This window comes from Micropterus dolomieu, linkage group LG09 (assembly GCF_021292245.1).
Source record: "Micropterus dolomieu isolate WLL.071019.BEF.003 ecotype Adirondacks linkage group LG09, ASM2129224v1, whole genome shotgun sequence".
In the NCBI taxonomy this organism is placed as follows: domain Eukaryota; kingdom Metazoa; phylum Chordata; class Actinopteri; order Centrarchiformes; family Centrarchidae; genus Micropterus; species Micropterus dolomieu.
The window spans coordinates 9,772,656-9,790,687 of NC_060158.1; the positions used below are offsets into that span (position 1 = coordinate 9,772,656).

General features: G+C 39.7%; 3 protein-coding genes across 4 annotated transcripts in view; 2 read left to right on the forward strand and 1 right to left on the reverse strand.

Annotated features, from left to right (window-relative positions):
* Positions 1-18,032, forward strand: part of zgc:114119 (Mediator of RNA polymerase II transcription subunit 30-like) — a 69,196-nt gene that overhangs the window by 13,999 nt on the left and 37,165 nt on the right. The gene's annotated exons all lie outside the window — the stretch shown is intronic.
* LOC123976368 (zinc transporter 2-like) lies at positions 1,390-9,566 on the reverse strand. Of its 2 annotated transcripts, none has more exons than XM_046058478.1 (10): positions 9,504-9,566; positions 9,072-9,151; positions 6,443-6,609; positions 6,160-6,306; positions 5,562-5,715; positions 5,190-5,356; positions 4,850-4,962; positions 3,458-3,563; positions 3,183-3,317; positions 1,390-2,128 (listed from the first exon to the last, which is right to left on the reverse strand). In XM_046058478.1, the coding sequence occupies exons 1-10, from the start codon at positions 9,549-9,551 to the stop codon at positions 1,983-1,985; spliced, it is 1,263 nt and encodes a 420-aa protein (XP_045914434.1). In that variant the 5' UTR covers positions 9,552-9,566; the 3' UTR covers positions 1,390-1,982. The 2 variants fall into 2 exon arrangements, with proteins under 2 accessions (XP_045914434.1, XP_045914435.1); XM_046058479.1 differs by lacking the exon at positions 9,504-9,566 and adding an exon at positions 9,389-9,454.
* LOC123976375 (protein FAM167A-like) lies at positions 9,299-17,860 on the forward strand. The gene is made up of 3 exons (XM_046058490.1): positions 9,299-9,521; positions 13,688-14,385; positions 16,823-17,860. The coding sequence occupies exons 2-3, from the start codon at positions 14,188-14,190 to the stop codon at positions 17,120-17,122; spliced, it is 498 nt and encodes a 165-aa protein (XP_045914446.1). The 5' UTR covers positions 9,299-9,521; positions 13,688-14,187; the 3' UTR covers positions 17,123-17,860.

Consider the following 18,032-nt stretch of genomic DNA (forward strand, 5'->3'; position numbering starts at 1 on the left):
AGCTCACTGCTATTGGAGTGTTTGTGTGTGAATGAAACACCTTATACATATACACACACAGTATGTTATAGACTAGACTAGACTGTATAGCGTTTTTCCAGGTACTATGTATATTTAGATTTAGAGTATTTATTCTAATTAAGGTTTTTATTTGTTACTGACATGTTTTTAATTATTTCTTAAAGTTAAAAAAACAACATAAAAAGGCATAAATGATCTGTCTTTCCAAATTAATGGGTAAGCAATATCAAAATTAAAAAACATACAAATGTAAATTCTACATGTAGCTTCATTAAGTACATTTAAAACCCCTATAGAAGCAGCACCCAACTAGTGGATCACCGATGCAGCCAAACATTACACCCACAGGAAAAATAGTACCCTTTCATGCATGAATTTTTAAAAACTTTCTCTAGATTTTTAAAGATTCTTTTTATTACCCAAAATTGTGCTAAAATTGAAATCCATTTACATTTTCTACAAAATTCTGTTTTATTTTTAAATTATTTAACTATGGAATATTACGCTTTTTATGGCATGTTATGTATTTAAGCTCAATTATTGGAAACTAACAATTAAACACATATTTTAGAAACGAATAGAGGAAAAACACAGAGTATTTCTAACTGTAGTTACATGTATACAGAAACCCAGTTGCATATTTTTATCCTTATCTAACTTCACATTGAATAATCTAACTTATTACATATCATACCAAATTTAACAGATTTTATAGTTTTAGTTTACAGTACATGAGTACAATACTTATTTCACGTGAAAACCCGCAAAGCAGTCATGAGTTGTCATTTCACACTGTAATATGCACTTTTGCATTGTTATTTATGTTCATATTTGTTAAATGTCTGTTTTATTATAACGTAATACAATTCATCACATTTTGAAAAAGTACAATAGGTAACCATGATACATTAACCCAAATGTGGACACCATGAATGAAATGGTTAAAATTTTGATATTTAAGTAAAAGGGCACCAGCAAGCTCTTTGTCAGTCATTATTAATGAAGCCTTTGAGAGTGCTACAGTAGCTCAGGACACCCATAGCTCTTACTGCAAGAAACAGCAGGGTAGAAGAAGGTCAAACTAAAATGAGCTGTAAACACTTATGTGTCAGTAACATGTCAGAGGCCCCTGGTCCCCTTAAATGGCCGCCCAGGTATATTTTAAATAATCACACAAGCTGGTCTAAGGTCAAAGAGGTGGGGGACCATTAATGGGGATCAAAATGCCCTTCTAGACAAAGGATCCATTTGTGAGTTTGTTGCCCAGCAACTGGGGCTGGCAGTAAGAGTTTAAAACGGATACAGCGCTTCGTCATTTAGGATTTTATGACACTTTAAATCAGATGTTGAAAGCAAGACTCATAAGAGTATTTGAAAAAGGAATTTTTTATTTCATCTTGTACCTTACAACTTGTACAAAAGGCAGTGGAAAGGCATTTGGATAATGTATTAAAATACACTTCATGCTCTCCACATACAGTACTTCTGAGGTTGCTGGTGTAACAGTCTATGCATGGAAATCATTTATTGATCTGTATTTACGACGTCACAAGGTAAACAAACACAGTAATTCCAATATGTGTTGAGGACAAGGAATGTGTGTGTCTCAACATGAATATACTTAAAAAGAAAAGAGAACTTGTGAATATTAAAGTTTTAAATAAGTTAAAACTTCACATGAGGATGTGCAAGGGGAGGTTTTCTTCTAAAAATCATTTCAGTCAAGAAAGCTTGTCTTTCATTTAGGCTCACTGTTATTTCAATATCAACATTTCTTCGGGAATGTCAACACAAAAGGCACTTAAGGCGCAGTCATGACACTTTGGTATTGTCACAATAAGACCCTAGGGCCCAATGAGCAATGCAGAACAACAAAATAGTGTTATCACCAGAGGTTAAAGCAGTTAAAGCATAGATTGGCCTTATTGTGCCAGGATCAGACAGAGAATCTGAGCATGCTCCTACATCTTGGGTTCCTCACACAGGGTACATCCAGGCTTCAGGTCGGCCTGTCTCTCCATTTGAATCGTAACAGAGTGGAAGTTGTAGGAGGAGAAACAAGCCTGTGTCATTTCTCTTAGGACAGTCTGAGCATCCACTGACTCATCTGGGGAGGAGAGACAGAGACAAAGGAAACGGCAATAAACAAATGTTACCCTCATGTCATGTCATATCATCCTTTGTGTTTATACTATAAATGTATGCGACTTAAAACTTTTTCAGCACCAGTTTCATTGCAGAAGAAAAGAGAAAGAAAAGTCTAGAGGCACACTAGAAGCCTCTTGAGGTTGTTATACTGATTCATTGACGGAATAGAAAGAGTCTGTGTGCTATACACAAGAAAACAAAATTGTTTGATGGATGTCAAAGGGGAGAGACAACTGCTATTCTTGGAGTCTAAATAAAATGCCTGAGGTTGGTGCCAGAGGAAAGGCTATGTTGTTTCCAAAACCAAGAGTATTCTCTGTAAAGTGACCATTTTAACTCTGTCTCATTGTTTATTTATTTACACATCCAGCAGACAAAAAGCAACATTAGCATTTTTGGTTTCACGCAACTCCTGCGAAAAATATCGAGAGGGGTCTATCTGCAGTCCCGCACAACGACTTTACTACACGACACGCCCCCTGAGATAACTTCCTGCATTAGCATACCTATTTTAAGACAAACCATGATCTTTTCCTAAACCCAAGTCATTTTGATGCCTCAACTTAACAGAACTGCATCCATTTTGAGGGTTTGTCCAGTAGTACTATGGATGCAGACAAACCTACTATTTCAGTTAAGGTCAGCTAGGTGTTTCACTTTGTTGCTAATTTTTTTTCTGTCTTCCATTTAGTACAAACACAAAAAAAATGCCATTGGAATAAGTTAAGAGAAAATGTCAAAACTTCTACACACTGGGATTTAAATATATACAGTCATTTGGACATAAAGGGCGTTCTGCCCTGTCACTCGTAGTTCAGCCTGAAATTAGAACAATTCTTTCAAATTCATATGAATGTCAGCCAAAGAAAGAAAACGTATTTTGATGCACCCACTGACAGTGTTTTGACTCATTCATGACGTATGGTTTCAATTGGCACCAGTTTATAAAGACAAAATATGGTTGAATCGAGCAGGCAGCTCATAGTTTCACAAGAGAAGACGTTTCTTCTCACCTATGGCTACGTGTGCAGACAGTACAGCCTGGTTCATAGTGAGGGCCCAGATGTGAAGGTTGTGGACCGCTGTCACTCCCTTCACTGTCAGCAGACCATCCCGCACCTCGCCGTATTTTACCCCTGCTGGAGTACCTGAGACGCAGATGAAAAAAAAAAAAAAAAAAAAACAGATAAAAGGTGGAGCTTAAACTTTGAAAACTAATGAGTGAGACAGAGAGCTGCTAACACTGTATGTTGTCAATGTTTTTAGGGCCAGGGAATGACAGCCATACCTTCCATCAGAACAATAAGAATATCCCTCATGATGGTGAAGGTGGTGCACAAGACAAATATGGAGAACAGGAAGGTGCAGATGGGATCAGCAATCTTATATTCTGGCTGAAAGAAACAAGTAACCCAGAAACAGAAAATCAAGGTAAAGTATTATCAGGCATGTTAATCATATGTGTGGTTAAATAATTCATTTGATCTTGGTAATTTGGGCTGTAATGAGTATTTCATATTTTCCTTTAGTATCCAAGTTATCCTTTAAGCACTGGTTACCCAGAAGAAATGAACTTACTGCCCAACACTAAAAGGGACACGGGACAGTGACAATTCATTTAGTATTTCTTACATAAGAGAAGCTCGTAATTTTGCTGTAATGACAGCCCAGGAAGAGGATCTGCAGCACACTTAATCATTGAGCATTCTGCAGACAAGACGCCAAGCAATAAAACCGCATGTGGACAGAAAAGGCGGGACCATCTTTCCTGCTGCAAACAGCTACAGCCTTGAGTTGTTCGACATTCCTCCAGTGAGTTTTTAATCAACGAGAATACAGAGCGGTGGAAGGCTGGAAGCTAAAAATAATGCAGGAATTAATAAATGAGAGGTACGGTACTGTATGCTGCAGCATCCTCACACCAACAGCAGCCACATTTCAGCCAAAACACTAATAAATAAATCACAACAACATCAGCTAATTCAGGGGTAACTATGACTGATAATAGGTAATGTAATAATGTGACTACATATTATCAAGGAAAGAACTGGTTTAATCTTTAGGCTAAGCGGACGCTCTCTGAATCTCTAAATCGCAAATACTAATAATTACTATGTCAAGTTTTATGAAGTTTGGTCAAATGTTTAATGTATATAAAGGCAAAACAACAGAATGAAAATATTCCTACTATAATGAAAATGTGGCATGTGCCCCTTTTATTGTTTTTTCTCCATAGTCTATTGGCTTATTTTACTTGGATTAGCCATGTGCCCAGATTTGTTTTGCTTGGATTCACCGTAATATGCTGTCTTGTGTTAGATAATGTTTGATTCAATTTTGACAATTTATTTCATGATCTGGAAGTTACTGCTTTGCTCCAATATGAACAGATGCAGTAAAATGTATGTTTCTCAGGTTACTATTGCTTTATTGGGAAAGAAATCGTTATACAAGATAATTTGAAAATTAAATTTGAAAATATTATACAGGTGCATTATTTGTATTTCTAATTAATTTCTAAAATATTTTTAATTTTAAAAACACTGAAAAGATACCTGTCTTGTAGTTTACCAATTTTAAAATGCCTTTATGCATTTCACACTCTGTACTCCTCAACTCCACTTAAGTTTAACTCTGTAAGACTTGCTACCCTTTGCGCACACCTAAAGAGACTCCTAACCTTGAAGAAGATGATGATGGCGCTGACAAGCACACTGATGCTCTGTAAAAGATCTCCCACCACATGGACGAAGGCCGCTCGCACACTCGCATTGGCCTGCTGAGCCTTCCCTCCTGAAACACAGTAGTTCGGTAAGATCCATGCCCTGAAGATAAGTAAACTTTGGATAAAAATTCATTATATATTCCATTATGATGTAATTATAATGGAGTGCAATGCCCCCCGCAGTGCATAAATTATGCTGCAGAATACTGCGCATGGGGAATTTAACAGTTAATATTTCCATTGTTTCCAACGTTGATCATATTTGAGAAGAAAGTGATAATGAGTAGGAACCTACCATGACTGGACCCTTTTTGCTCCAAGTCTACATGGTTATCATTTGAGTGGCTGTGGTTTGAGGTCTGACCGTGTTTTTTTCCTGTCTCGTGACTGTGGCCATGCCCGTGAGAGCTGAGACCACCGTGACTGTGGCCGTGTCCAGACTGGTGAAGGGTGAGGGCCATGCTGTGTCGAGAGTAGGAACAAATTACTTTTAAAGTATGAAACTAATCAGCTCTGAGAATGCAAGGAGTTTTGACAACATGCTATGACAAACTTCTTCAAAAAAGGTCCATGAAGCTGGATTTAGCATCCCATGCCTCCTCTCTATATTGGCTTTAATCCAACAATAAATATTCAAATGGTGCTGATAGTGTGTACTTTTACTCACATAATATTAGCCAACACAGCACAACCAGAGGTAACGAGCATGATAGTGCCTTCGATTGTGTAGTCATCGTTGATGAGGCGCTCCACAGCCAGGTAAACCAACACTCCCGTTACAAGCCAGATGGTGAAAACTGACAGCAGCGCACCCAGGATCTCTGCATGGGTGAAGAGATGAGGAGGAGAATAAATCAGGAAAAATAATGAGAGCTGTGGTCAAACACTGACTGGAGGCTGCTCGAGAAGACAGGCCTTCCAACTCCAAATTACACCAAGTAGAACTGCTTGAAAGTTAGAACAGTAACTAAGAAAACTGTACACATCACATTCAAGTTGGAACAATTATTGGTTCAGCTCTAATAATTTAACATTTTACTGATGACCTGGTAAAATATTGGCCAATTAGGCATTAACATATTCCATGCAGAGAGCAACTAAATTAGCACTTAAGGTCTGAAGTGTCTCTAGTTTTAGATTATAGAAATTGTCCACAAAAATTGTCTGCTGGCAAGTTACTAGGTCCCAAAACTATTAACCCCCATGTGATTCAGCACACACTACACATGACAGTGTCTGATAATATATAATTTTTAGTGCTGTACCTGCACGATGCCAGCCATAACTGAGCTTGTGTGTAGCAGGTCTGGAGGAGAGCCAGAGGGATAACAGGCTGATGATGAAGCTGGTGAAGTCCACCAGCAGGTGGGCAGCGTCTGTCATCACCGCAAGACTGCCTGCAAAATACCCACCTGCAAAGAGAGAGAGCTTATCAGAACTTTCCAACAGCTAATAATCAGGCGTTATAGTTTACGTTGGAGCAGTGATCGGGTAATGGAAACTCTGGGATTACAGACAAAAGAAAATGAGAGAAACACAGTGACTTACCAAGGATTTCACCGATCATGAAAATCAGGCAGATGACAGATACCACATACAACCTCTTCCTGGCAAATTTCTTCTCTCGTTCGCGATCCTCCTGCGCATGGCTGTTGTCGTGGCAATGCTTGACGCCACTGGTGCCGTCCATCTGAAATGCCACCTGGTTGGGAGCACTGGATGTACATAAAAAAAAATCTGAATAAATACAATCAAGTAAAGGCACATACTTTATTAGCTGTTGAGCTTTTGATAACAAAGAAAAACAAAACGGTTTAACAATGCCATCACAAGCTCCCAGAGTAACAAATTGCTGGATATTTTAAAAGAAAAACAAACTTTTAGAGAGTAGATTTGAAGGGGGTTTGTTTTAATCGGGGACATAAATAAACTAAATTAGTCTATTTAGTTGTTTTTTTAAACCCTGAATAATAAGTGGCAATTTAGATGCTTATAAAGTCTGGCAAAATGAAATGGTCAGCTGTCTGAGGAGCGTAGTATTCACCCAGGCAATTGGGCTGGGTCAGATCCTTATCAGTGTGCTGACAGCACAGGAAGGACCTGGTCTGGATGTCATGGTGGCAGACCTCATCAGAAGGTACAGCCAGGCAGCTATGCCTCCTCCAAAGCTGCTTTATGTGGACACCGGCTGTTGCATGGAGACTGGTGGACAGACCAAACTCCAGAAAAGATTTGGTGGATGGACAGACCTCAACATCCGTCTGAATATCTATCATTTCATGCGGCAACTGGCAGCTTGTTGTACCACCGACGCCCATCCTCTATACCCCATTTTTAATGGTACACCTCTCTGTGTGCATTTTCGAGTGGGATCCAGAGGATGTTACCCTTCTACACCGGTCCAAGAGAGTGCACCTGCAGCAGGAGGGTGTGCCTGGTATTACACTATAGTTTGACTTTGAGCAACCAACAGGTCAGCACCATCATAGGCCTTTTGCAGAACCTGTTGCCATTTGACCAGCAACGGTTGGTGTTTGCTGCCCGGCACCAGGATAGGCTCATAACAGGAAAGTTCAGGTCTCCCAAGAAAAAGGCAGAGTTTACTGCTGGTGTGGAGAGCCTGAAGCTGTGTGTACTGGGGTCAACTGCCTCCCCTGGCCAATGGCCAGACTGCTGCTGCTTGGTGGAAACCATTTGTTAGACTCTGTCGTTTACACAAGAGTCCCAAAAAGCAAGGACAGGGTGGGACCCTGACAAGATGGACTCTTATCCTGCAAGATTACCGCAACATCCGGCAGCTAATTCTGGGTAATGGAGCCATCATGCAGAGCGCTACACTCCAGCTGGTTGAGGTCAATCAAACGACCTTCATCCAGTGGCATAATAAACGGGTTAAGCGGCAGAATGTCACACTGCTCCTGCAGGGTATTCATCTACCTGGTCCTCTTCCTCTGGCTTCTGAGGTCCTTCCAACTGCCAATATCCGCCCTGCTGCTCCTCCCCAAACACACTGCACTAAACATGTGTACAACCTGCCCCCAAGCACTGCAGGACAGGCGAAGACAAAGTGGAAAGCTGAAGCTACTGTCACTGCTGCCCCACAGGCAAAGCCATCAGCCCAGAAACAGATTTTTCCAAAGCTTTTCCTGCTGCAACTCCAATTTTTGTTTCCATCAGCACCTTCACCTGCCAGTGGTCACCCTGCCTCTAAGGCAGGGCACAGTCAATATCAGTGGTTGGAACAGATTAAAAGATCTAAACTGTAAATATGTAATGTAAATCTAAAATGTAAATAGGATGTTCTTATACAGATTCGGTGTTATGTATAGTGTTTAAAATATTTGTTTTGCTTGTTTTTATTTTATTTATACTTTTTCCAGGTATTTTATACTTTAAGTTTTAGACATTTGTACAGAATGTATTCGTGGTTTTACACATTGTGCAGAATTTATTAGTTTGTTGTGTTTGTTAATTCTCTTGCTTTACTAACATAGTGTCAAATAATACACTTTTTTTACACTTGGAGTGTTTATCCCAACATACACTTTCTAAATAAACTAAAATTGTACACCAGAAAAATCGGTGGTCTGTGAGTTGAAAAAGTAATTGTCTTAACCTGCTTGAAGTTTGACTAAATCCATTAGGATTACTAAATGTAGTTACATGCAATGTTAATTAAAATAAACAGCTTTGTTTTGGATCCACATCGAGCTTCCCTTGTCCACCAGCAACAGTACAATTACAGCAATTCAATTAAAATTCAACTAAGTAGCAACTAGGTAATAATTTAACAACTTGGTTACTTCAGCCTCATCTTTTCTCTGTTTTAGTCATTTCCCTCCCTTCCCCTTTTTTCTTCCCCCGCAAACTATAACGCCTGATTATGAGCTGACTGAACTGCACGTTTGCACACTGCTAGTCCCAGCAGATCCCAGACTAGTCCCGTGTGGAAAACCAGTAGTAAAACAACACAACGACCATAAATGAGGAAAAGTGTTTTTTTGCTTTCACAGTGGATATTTTACGTAAAGGTTTGTGTTTCACTAAACCTCAATGACTGCAAACATGTAGGATAAGAAATGTTTTCATTACACTTCAAAAATCAGACAGACAATCACAAGCTCTTCGGTTCCAATTTAACTTTGTATAAAGCAGAAATGTAAGAATAAAAGTTTACCTTCCCTCAGTGTATGTCTTCCTCACTTCAGGCACGAGGGACATTTTTTCTGGATTCTTCTTTTTGAACATGACTGACGTCTTGGAGAATAATCAGATAAAATGTCCAGACTAAAACAAAAACATGCTAAAAACAACTTAGATTTAATAATTAATACTTCAGAGAAATCTTTAGTTTTGTTTGTCCAAACTAAATTTCTATTTCTTGTTGTGATCTCCTTTAGGTCCCTTTAAAAGTGTTTAACAGCGGATGCACATCCTCTAAAATCAGTCTGGGTGCAAACAACCAAATATGTGATGCAGCCTTGTGATCCCCACCGGGTGCACCGTGTGCAAATTCACGGCCGCCTGCAACGCCTCTGTGGCCGAGTGATGAGAGACAAGGTGACGCCCTGCAGCGATCCAAGAAGTTCAATAGAAGTTTAAAAGATACCAAATATCTCAGCAAAAGGTTGGTGAGGGTGGCAGGAGACGGGCACATAAACAGGTTGTCAAGTTCATGTTTTACTGACAATAGCCCCTAAAGTTAAAGATAAATTCACAATTTCAGTAATTAATTGGTTGAGTTAGCACTGCCTATCAACACCGGGAGGGGTAGGCTTATTTTGCTGACAAAACAACCAAGCTCATTGAGAACCCCGCCCACCTCCCTTGGCCAGCCGGCACTCCATGATTATACAATCCAACTAAGTGCCGTGCGCTCTTTCCCTTGTGTATTATCACATGATCGTTCATTTCTGATTCCAGGCTTTGTCTAAATTACCTTACTCCGTCTCAGTTTAGATAACAATCTTCAGGTTATTTTTATTTATTTTTTTTAGTTTTTTAAAGTTAAAACGGAAAGAAGAAAAGAAAAGACAAAGAAAGGAAAATAAAAATACAGGAAGCCTACAAATACAATATAGGTCGGCCTTTATAAATCATATACAATAAGAATACAGGCGTTTAATGCCATTATTTTGTGCTCATACTATTTTTAAATCGAAAAATGTTACCTAAAGCTGTGAGTAACCTGATCCCATCTGTGTAAAGTGGATTTTGCTGGCCTTAATGCTTAATTGTGAGTTTTTGTTTTGTTTGACAGTTCACATTATTGCTTAAATGTGGCCCACATCAGACTGTCCGCGGCCTGAAAGTGACCCGCATGCGCAGAAGAATAACACGACGTCACACGCAGCACGCTGTTGCAGGCTACAGAAGTAAACAGAGGCATAGAGGTCAGGTGTCGTTCCGAAAAGTGATCGCCCGCCGAAAACTGATGTTTGGTAGGCCTATGTGTAATATCTTTGTTTATATTTGGAAAACGGACTGTAGCCTAATTAACATGACTTACTGCCAACTTAGATATAAAATGAAAACAATTTTGTAATTATCCTTATTGCTCTGCATTATTTTACTTGCTGAGTAGGCCTACCAACCAAGTTATTGACTGAAAGGTTATTTCTGCCCTGAAATTAGTTGATTTCATTCAGAAGAGTTATATTTGACAGATTATAGCTCATTTAGTAGCTACTTTTTACCTCTTAAAATACCTTTAAATGGCCAATACAACCCATAAAATGCAGTAGGCTATTTCACTTGCCAGAAAGTGATTGAAGAGACTGGGCAATACAGCTCTAGCAGACGGCAATCAGTTTTCGGCGGACGATCACTTTTCGGCACGACACCTGTCAGCTCACGGGAGACTCCCGTGTTTCATTGTCCTCTCCCGGGTCACATTTCTCCCAAATTATGACAAGTGCTCACAACTCTCTGTTCTTTTCTTTACGGTTTCTGGCGCTGCACAACGCTACTGCCACAACTCACTCCCTCTCCCTCTCCCCACTGTGTCTGCTCTGACAAATAGCATGCTCACAACTCAGAAGAGAGCTCGTGGTCTGGTTGATTTTAGGTGTAAAAGGAATCTGTGAGCAGATGATAGCAAGGTAGAGGAGAAAGAGAGACACATGTTTAATAATGGCTTTTTGTGGAGGTTTTACGTTCACCGCGGCTCTGTCTTCAGCAGGACTGTGACACAGAAATTACACCATAGACAACAGCTGCTCTAGAGTGACGTCAAAGTCGCATCAATTCCAACCTGAGAGTCCAGACTCAGGTCGCATTTGAAAAGACCCGATCTGTATCGGATTTCGACCACAATGGAAGTGGCCCAATTCAGAACTGGAAAATATCAGATTCGCAGTGGTCTGGACGTGGCCATAGTGTCTCCTATTAATGTAGGCTAGAAGATCACTACTTGGACTCCTTGTTAATCTGACTAAACACCTGTACCTGAAGACATGCGTTTGTTTGACATCACAAGGAAACGAATCCTGGTCCTATATGAAACTTGAGATTTTAAAACCTGAAAAGAATTTACTTTTCTGTTAAGTGGAAGACATCTTGTGTTCCAAACTTAAAAATATTTTAGGTGTATTTTTAATTTATTTTTAACTAGGACATTAAACTTTTGTAGACAAACCAAATCAGATACATCAGTATATTTCTTATTGTATTAAACACATCTGGAGGGGATCTAGGGATGTATATTTCATAGGCCTACTTCCAGCTTAAAGAACCATACCAGAGGTTTTTAAATAGCATGTTGAGATGATACAACCAATACTATTTAACAGTGCTCAACATGCCAGAACACGGCATGTTACATGTTATGTAATGTTTACCCAGCTTAGGTTACATGAATGAATGAATGGTCTGTGGAAAGTATAGATTGATAAAAGACAACTACCAGTTGTTAACGTTTGTTTTCAAAATATACCACAAGATGGCGACAATGAACCATTTACAGCAAGTGTTTGCAGTCCCATGTCCTAGACATCTGTCCCGGGAAGAGGGAACTGATACAGAATTTTTTGTATTTTTCAGGTTGAAGGTCTTTAACATCCAGGATGCTTAATATATAATTATCATCATTTCTCATTTATATATTTGTCTATTTATATTTGTTATATTTGTCTCTATTATGTTTCTGCTCAGTGACTGAGGCTACAAATGCCGTTGTGTTTGGCATTGGTTTAAGCTACATGCTTATGATATACTTATGATTACCTGACCATTACTTGCCCTTTATGTGCTCCCCTCAAGTAAAGTGGTCCATGGTTTCATGGCACAACTTAGTAGACTGTCTATTTATAGAACTTAACAGCTGTTGAGGGAATTTGATGTGGATTCACAATGCTAATAAAATGCAGCAATTTCATAAAATGACATGTCTGTTACAAATCAGGCCTTTATGTCATCAGCCATATAAAAATATCTGATAAAAGCTTTATTAACAATCCTATAAACATGTTACAAGGACAGTTATCACGTAGACTCTGGAGGAATATCAGCTGTAATTGTACAACTATAACACCATTATTCCTGATCACACGTAATTTACTTTGTCACAATTGTTAAAACCCCTGTCCAGGGTGTACCCCGCCTTTCGCTCAATGTCAGCTGGGATGGGTTCCAGCCCCCCGCGACCCTGTACACAGGATAAGCGGTTGACGATGGATGGATGGATGGACAATTGTTTAAATCTCTGTACATTGTAAATAATTTAACTGTAATCAGGGTAAGTAAAAGTCAAGAGAAATTAATCAGTCCTAGTTTTATGCTGCTCAGTTGCTGAACTACTACTGAAGGTGTTGTCAGGATGTTGATTCAAAGTTTTTTTTAGCTAATTGTTATGTAACGGCTTCTGATTATAATAGTATCTCTCAGTCTGTGTTCTAATAACTTTCCATCTATTCAGTCCTCGATTCTGAGACATTCAAGAACTACTTATTAATTAATTATCAGGCCGTTCCTGATTCGTTCCTCACTCGTTCCTCACTCGTTCTATAGTAACTTCTCACAATTTTGTGTACCATAGTGTAAAGTGTTGCCCTTTTCATTCAATAACAATGGTGATATGGAGAATGACAGAACATGAAAAGAGAGCCTTTTGCACAAATATAAATGTCAATCATATATTCATTCAGTCATTCACAAGGCAACTGGTGACGTTACAGCACATACACCTTACATCAGTGCCCTGCCCTTTTTGAAAGCAGCATTAAGACCATGAGATAATGAGAAATGCAGCTTTTTTTATTCCTTTTGAGAGTCGTGATGTTTGTTTTCTTGAATAGGTCTAAAAGTGGAGTGAGTTTGACTCTAAAAATAGGTTTCAGTGTGTGGGGCTATTTTGGTCGATGCCGTCTGTGGACTACCAAAAAGTGGGCCTGTGTTTGGTTTGCCAAGGCAGCGTGTATGTGTGTGTGTGTGTGTGTGTGTGTGTGTGTGTGTGTGTGAATAGATGGTGCAGTTGGGTTGCTAGGGGCTGCAGAGTGAAGGGGAAATGGCACGAGAATGGTTAGTTACACATGGCTGTTCACCGTGTTCTTAAGATCCTGGCCCTGCAACGGGTCACTCACCAGATCATGATAGCTCTACTTACACTGCAGGGCTGCGTGTGCACATTTGTGTATCTGCAAGTGCATCCTCTTTAGAGGGCTGCGTGTGCACATTTGTGTATCTGCAAGTGCATCCTCTTTAGAGGGCTGCATGTGCACATTTGTGTATCTCCAAGTGCATCCTCTTTAGAGGGCTGCGTGTGCATGTGTCTGCAAGTGCATCCTCTTTAAACAGGCAAAACAACACACCAGGACCACTGCAAGTCCAGGCATTTTATACACAACTTTTGTCGCCGTGGAAACCTCCCGCCTCCTCCCCACTCTCTCCATCCTAATGATCGCTGCATGTATGTGTGTGTGCGTCTGATAAAAGGCCCCAAAAGTGGTAAACAGCTCCTGGTCAGGCATCTGGACAATGCATCGACGTCAGACCTGCTCTCTCACATTCACACTCCAGTGACGCCGGTTCACTTTGCCAAGGAGCTGCATGGGGTGTAATGTTTGAGAGACAGACAGCAAGAAAAGAGAGAGCGCAGGGTGGTGGGGGCGTAGGAGTGTGGATGAAAGAGAGAGTGAGTTCCTCATAAGTCGTCAGGACTGCAAGGGATCTCATAACAGAAGAGACGGAGAGATCAGACGAGGCTACATCTGCAATACAGCTGACAACAACTCAAGACACAGAAGAGGGTCTAGAAGGAACCCAGTGAGACAAATTGAGGATATCACTGACCTAACATGATGGAAGTGGTCCTAACCAGACTGCGGGACTTCTCCTGCAAGACCTCCACCTTCGATGACAGTAAACCAGCAGGGCAGAGTGCATGCAGGGATCCTCGGAGCAGGACTGACTGCCTCAGTGAAGGGCGCACAGCGGGATGGGAAGGCAGAAAACTGGACATAGAGAGTGCACTGGCCTGGCTGCGAAGGGAACTGGTAAGACCAGCACCTCTCACTCTTTTTTCTACATGTCCATATCACTGTATTATTCAGTAGCAAGTACATTTACTCAAGTACTGTATAAATTCGAGGTGTAACTTTATATGTGTACTTTGCTTAGTTAGTTAAATATTGTACTTTTTACTTCACTACATTTATGTAGAAGCTATAGTCAGATTGATTTTACATACAAACACTAAATTATAAATATGATGCATTATTATATATTAAAGGCCCTCCATACCCATCATGTTGGAGGTGTGCACAGCTATGTAGTATACTGGGACTCAGAGTCCTGAAGTTAAGAAAAAATATTGTTTTTCACTATTTCAAAATAATAAATAACATGTGTGCTAAAATAATTATCTTGTAAGAAAAAACAAATTCACTTCCAGGACCTTCAGGCCTGTGAAGCATAATGAGTACTTTTACTTTTGATAGTGAGTCTATGTAACTTTTAAAAGAAGATCTCACTATTCATGAGCATTTAAACGCACCCTCGCTCAGTTCTATAACACTCACTTGCTGCCACAGATTTACTTGGTATGGTAAGTCCAGTAGCTTATAGCAGCTAATTTTAGATAATGTTAAACTTTGAAATTTCTATGTATGTAACAAACATCAGTGAGTCAGTTCACTAACATTGATGATTTTCTCTACTTGTGCCACTGTTATGTCATACTTTAGCATTATGTCGTAGTTGTCACGTAGTAAATACAATTCATAATTAAACATTGTATGTCTCTAGAAAAACACCATAACAAAAAAAAAAACACTGCAGCAGCCACAGTGAGAGATAAAGTCAAACTTGTTCAGCAGACTCTGGGTAAACAGCAAAAGGCTATAGGACATTTATGTGGAGCAGAGTATTTTTATATTGTGGTGTAGTTTGTAAAGCATCTGAATATTTCTTCCACCACTGCTTCTGAGTCAATTGTTGTAATCTCCAGAGTTAAGAGCAGACTTGTAAGTTTCAGTGTTGAATTGAATCTTTCAGCCAAAAATAATGAAATAATAATAATGTAAAAACATTTTATTGTCCGTTATGCTGAAGTTCAAGTCACTTGCCACCCCAACAAAATGACCTCCGTGGTGATTCTGAATGTTTTCCTGTGGGAAGTTATTGCCTTTTTGTTCCTACGCTGCATGTAGGTCATGTTGTTACAATGTCAGCCCCTTTTAAACCATCCTCTCCAGTCAAAGAGGCTCTGTGTGTTTGTGTGTGAGAGAGTGTGTGTGTCTGTTTGCACCTCTGTGTTGGCCTTATTGTCATGGCCTAATATATTACTCTGCATTTAGTGCATTCACCCAGACAGCTCGTCATGGTAACCGAGTGTCTTGAGCACGTGTGTAAGTAGGAGCCGGACAAAACAACATGTAAAAACAGGGGCCCCCTGGTTGGTTGATAACGACTCTCTGTGTAACAGCAATGAATGACAATTCCTGCTGTTTTAAGACGAGTAGAATTCACTGTATTTCAACACAGATCTTATTAAAATATTATTTCCAATCAACTATTATGATCACCAGCTTCAGTTGAGTTGAGAAACTTAGCATTGTAAGGCAGATTCCCAGGGCAATCTATAATCTTCAAAATCCAGGATGAAGCTCAAGGTCCATTTAATAGCTGCTCTCAAGCTTTTGATGAAAATATAGATGTTTAAATTATCATTTTCTGACCACTTTTTGGCTTAAAAGTTTAGTTTCAAGGTTCATTTACAGTTGACAAAATTATGCTGTTTTGTTTTCCACACAAAAATGTGGACATTTTTGGTTGGGATGGTTTGCAGGATAGTAGTAAAGAAAAGGGCAGCACTCTATTTGAAAAGGGCTGGTGTTTGGCTTGAGGAGGTGGGGTCCAGCATGCCCACGTCTCCAACTCCTTCAAATAGAAGTTCAAGTTTCTTCTCTCATTCCTCCAAGTGTTGACAAAGGCGGTAAAACCAGCATCTTTCAGCCGGAGCCCAGTCTCAGCCTGGTGCTGTAATTAACAGAGAAAAGAAATGCAGATCGGTCCAGAAGGTTTTTTGTTTCGGACATTCCTCAATCCTTAGGACAAACTTGGACTCTGAAGTTGGTGGAGTTCTGAATATCTTATTTTACAATGCCGACAATTAGACAGCCTCTCATAAAAAAGAGGAGGAAAGAGAATGGCAGAATGATGCATTTGCATTTGAAAGAAGGCAATGCTCCAATGAAATGGCTGTGGTCTCACACTGAGCCTGAACCCGCTCAGCTGGAAATTTTTGGGGAAAGGCAAGAAACTCTTTGATATTTTTCAGTTTCATTTCCTTTAGGGGTTCTTCACTGATGATTTATTTCCCTTATCATATTATATGTGGGCTTGAATGTCCGTTTTCCTCTCTGCTCATCAGTCAGTATATTTTAAATGTATGAAAATAAAAACTAAACAGATGTGTTTTAATGTTTGTAGATGGAGATGCGTTCCCAGGACCAAGCTCTGATCCGGCAGCTGATGGAGCTGCACTCCGGCATCCAGGAGCTCAAGCAGGAGCTGTCTGAGGAGGAGCAAGAGGAGGAAATAGACGAGGGGGAAGAGGTGGAGGAAGAGGAGGGAAGCTACTGGGACTGTGAGAGCGAACGAGGAAGTGGCAGCGTCTACTCCAGCTCAGGGGAGGTGGGCTTTTCCATTTCCTTCCTGAAGATGCCGCCGCCCCTTTACTCAGGGGTTTTATCGAAGAGGGTGTTCAACAGGAGAAGCTCTGTGCCCTGAGAATTAAAACTATTAAAAGAAATTCAACTTTTGAATTCTCTCCTCCACTTCCTCATATCCTCTAAGACAGCCAACAGCAAGACAAGGTGGAGCGAGATAAATACATTTGCAGTTTCCCACCATAAATTCTTCCCTTCCCTGTTTGTACTGAGTGTAGTTGAGGAAAGATAAAAGGAAAGCATGTAAGCAGTGGTGTCATATAGGCTTATAATGGCTTTACTTTGTGGATGCAAAAGTAATTTTCACTTAAATCCTGGCACACATGTCAACACAATATGTCACTCTCACGGCTTCTTTAGCTTACAGTTTCCTTCTGTTAATTGTAATATCATTACAAAGATATGAAACTGTAAATTAAAATATGACCCTTTTTGACTGTTAGAGACTTCTGGAAATGCACTTCTTTTGCTTTCTTGCCGAGAGTTATGTCCAGCATTCGACTAGCTTTGCTTAGCATAAAGATTGGAAACAGAGGGAACAGCAAGCTTTACACTTCAGTTTGTACAGATGAAACAAACAAGATACAACAAATTAATTAGTGAGCTTTAGAGCTGCTGGATTTTGTTGCCAGACTAGCTGTTAAGCTAAGCTAACCAAGTGGCAGCTGTAGCTTCATATACCAGACAGATATGAGAGTGGTATTAATCTATTCATCTAATTCTGACTACACTTTTTCCAAAATGTCTTTGAGTTTGTATGTAAATTGTAAGAGAGGATAATAAAAATCTGTATTAAACACTTTCCTAAAGGCTTTGTGTGGTATTGTGTGTGTCAGAAAGTGAGAGAAAGTTTTTTGACACTGTACAAATGTTGTTGTTTTATGTCTATTGAGTTTTGAATTTCCTGATTTATGTTAAACTCTGTAAAATGTTTGAACCTGTCAGTTATTACTCTTCACAGTGTGTGTGTG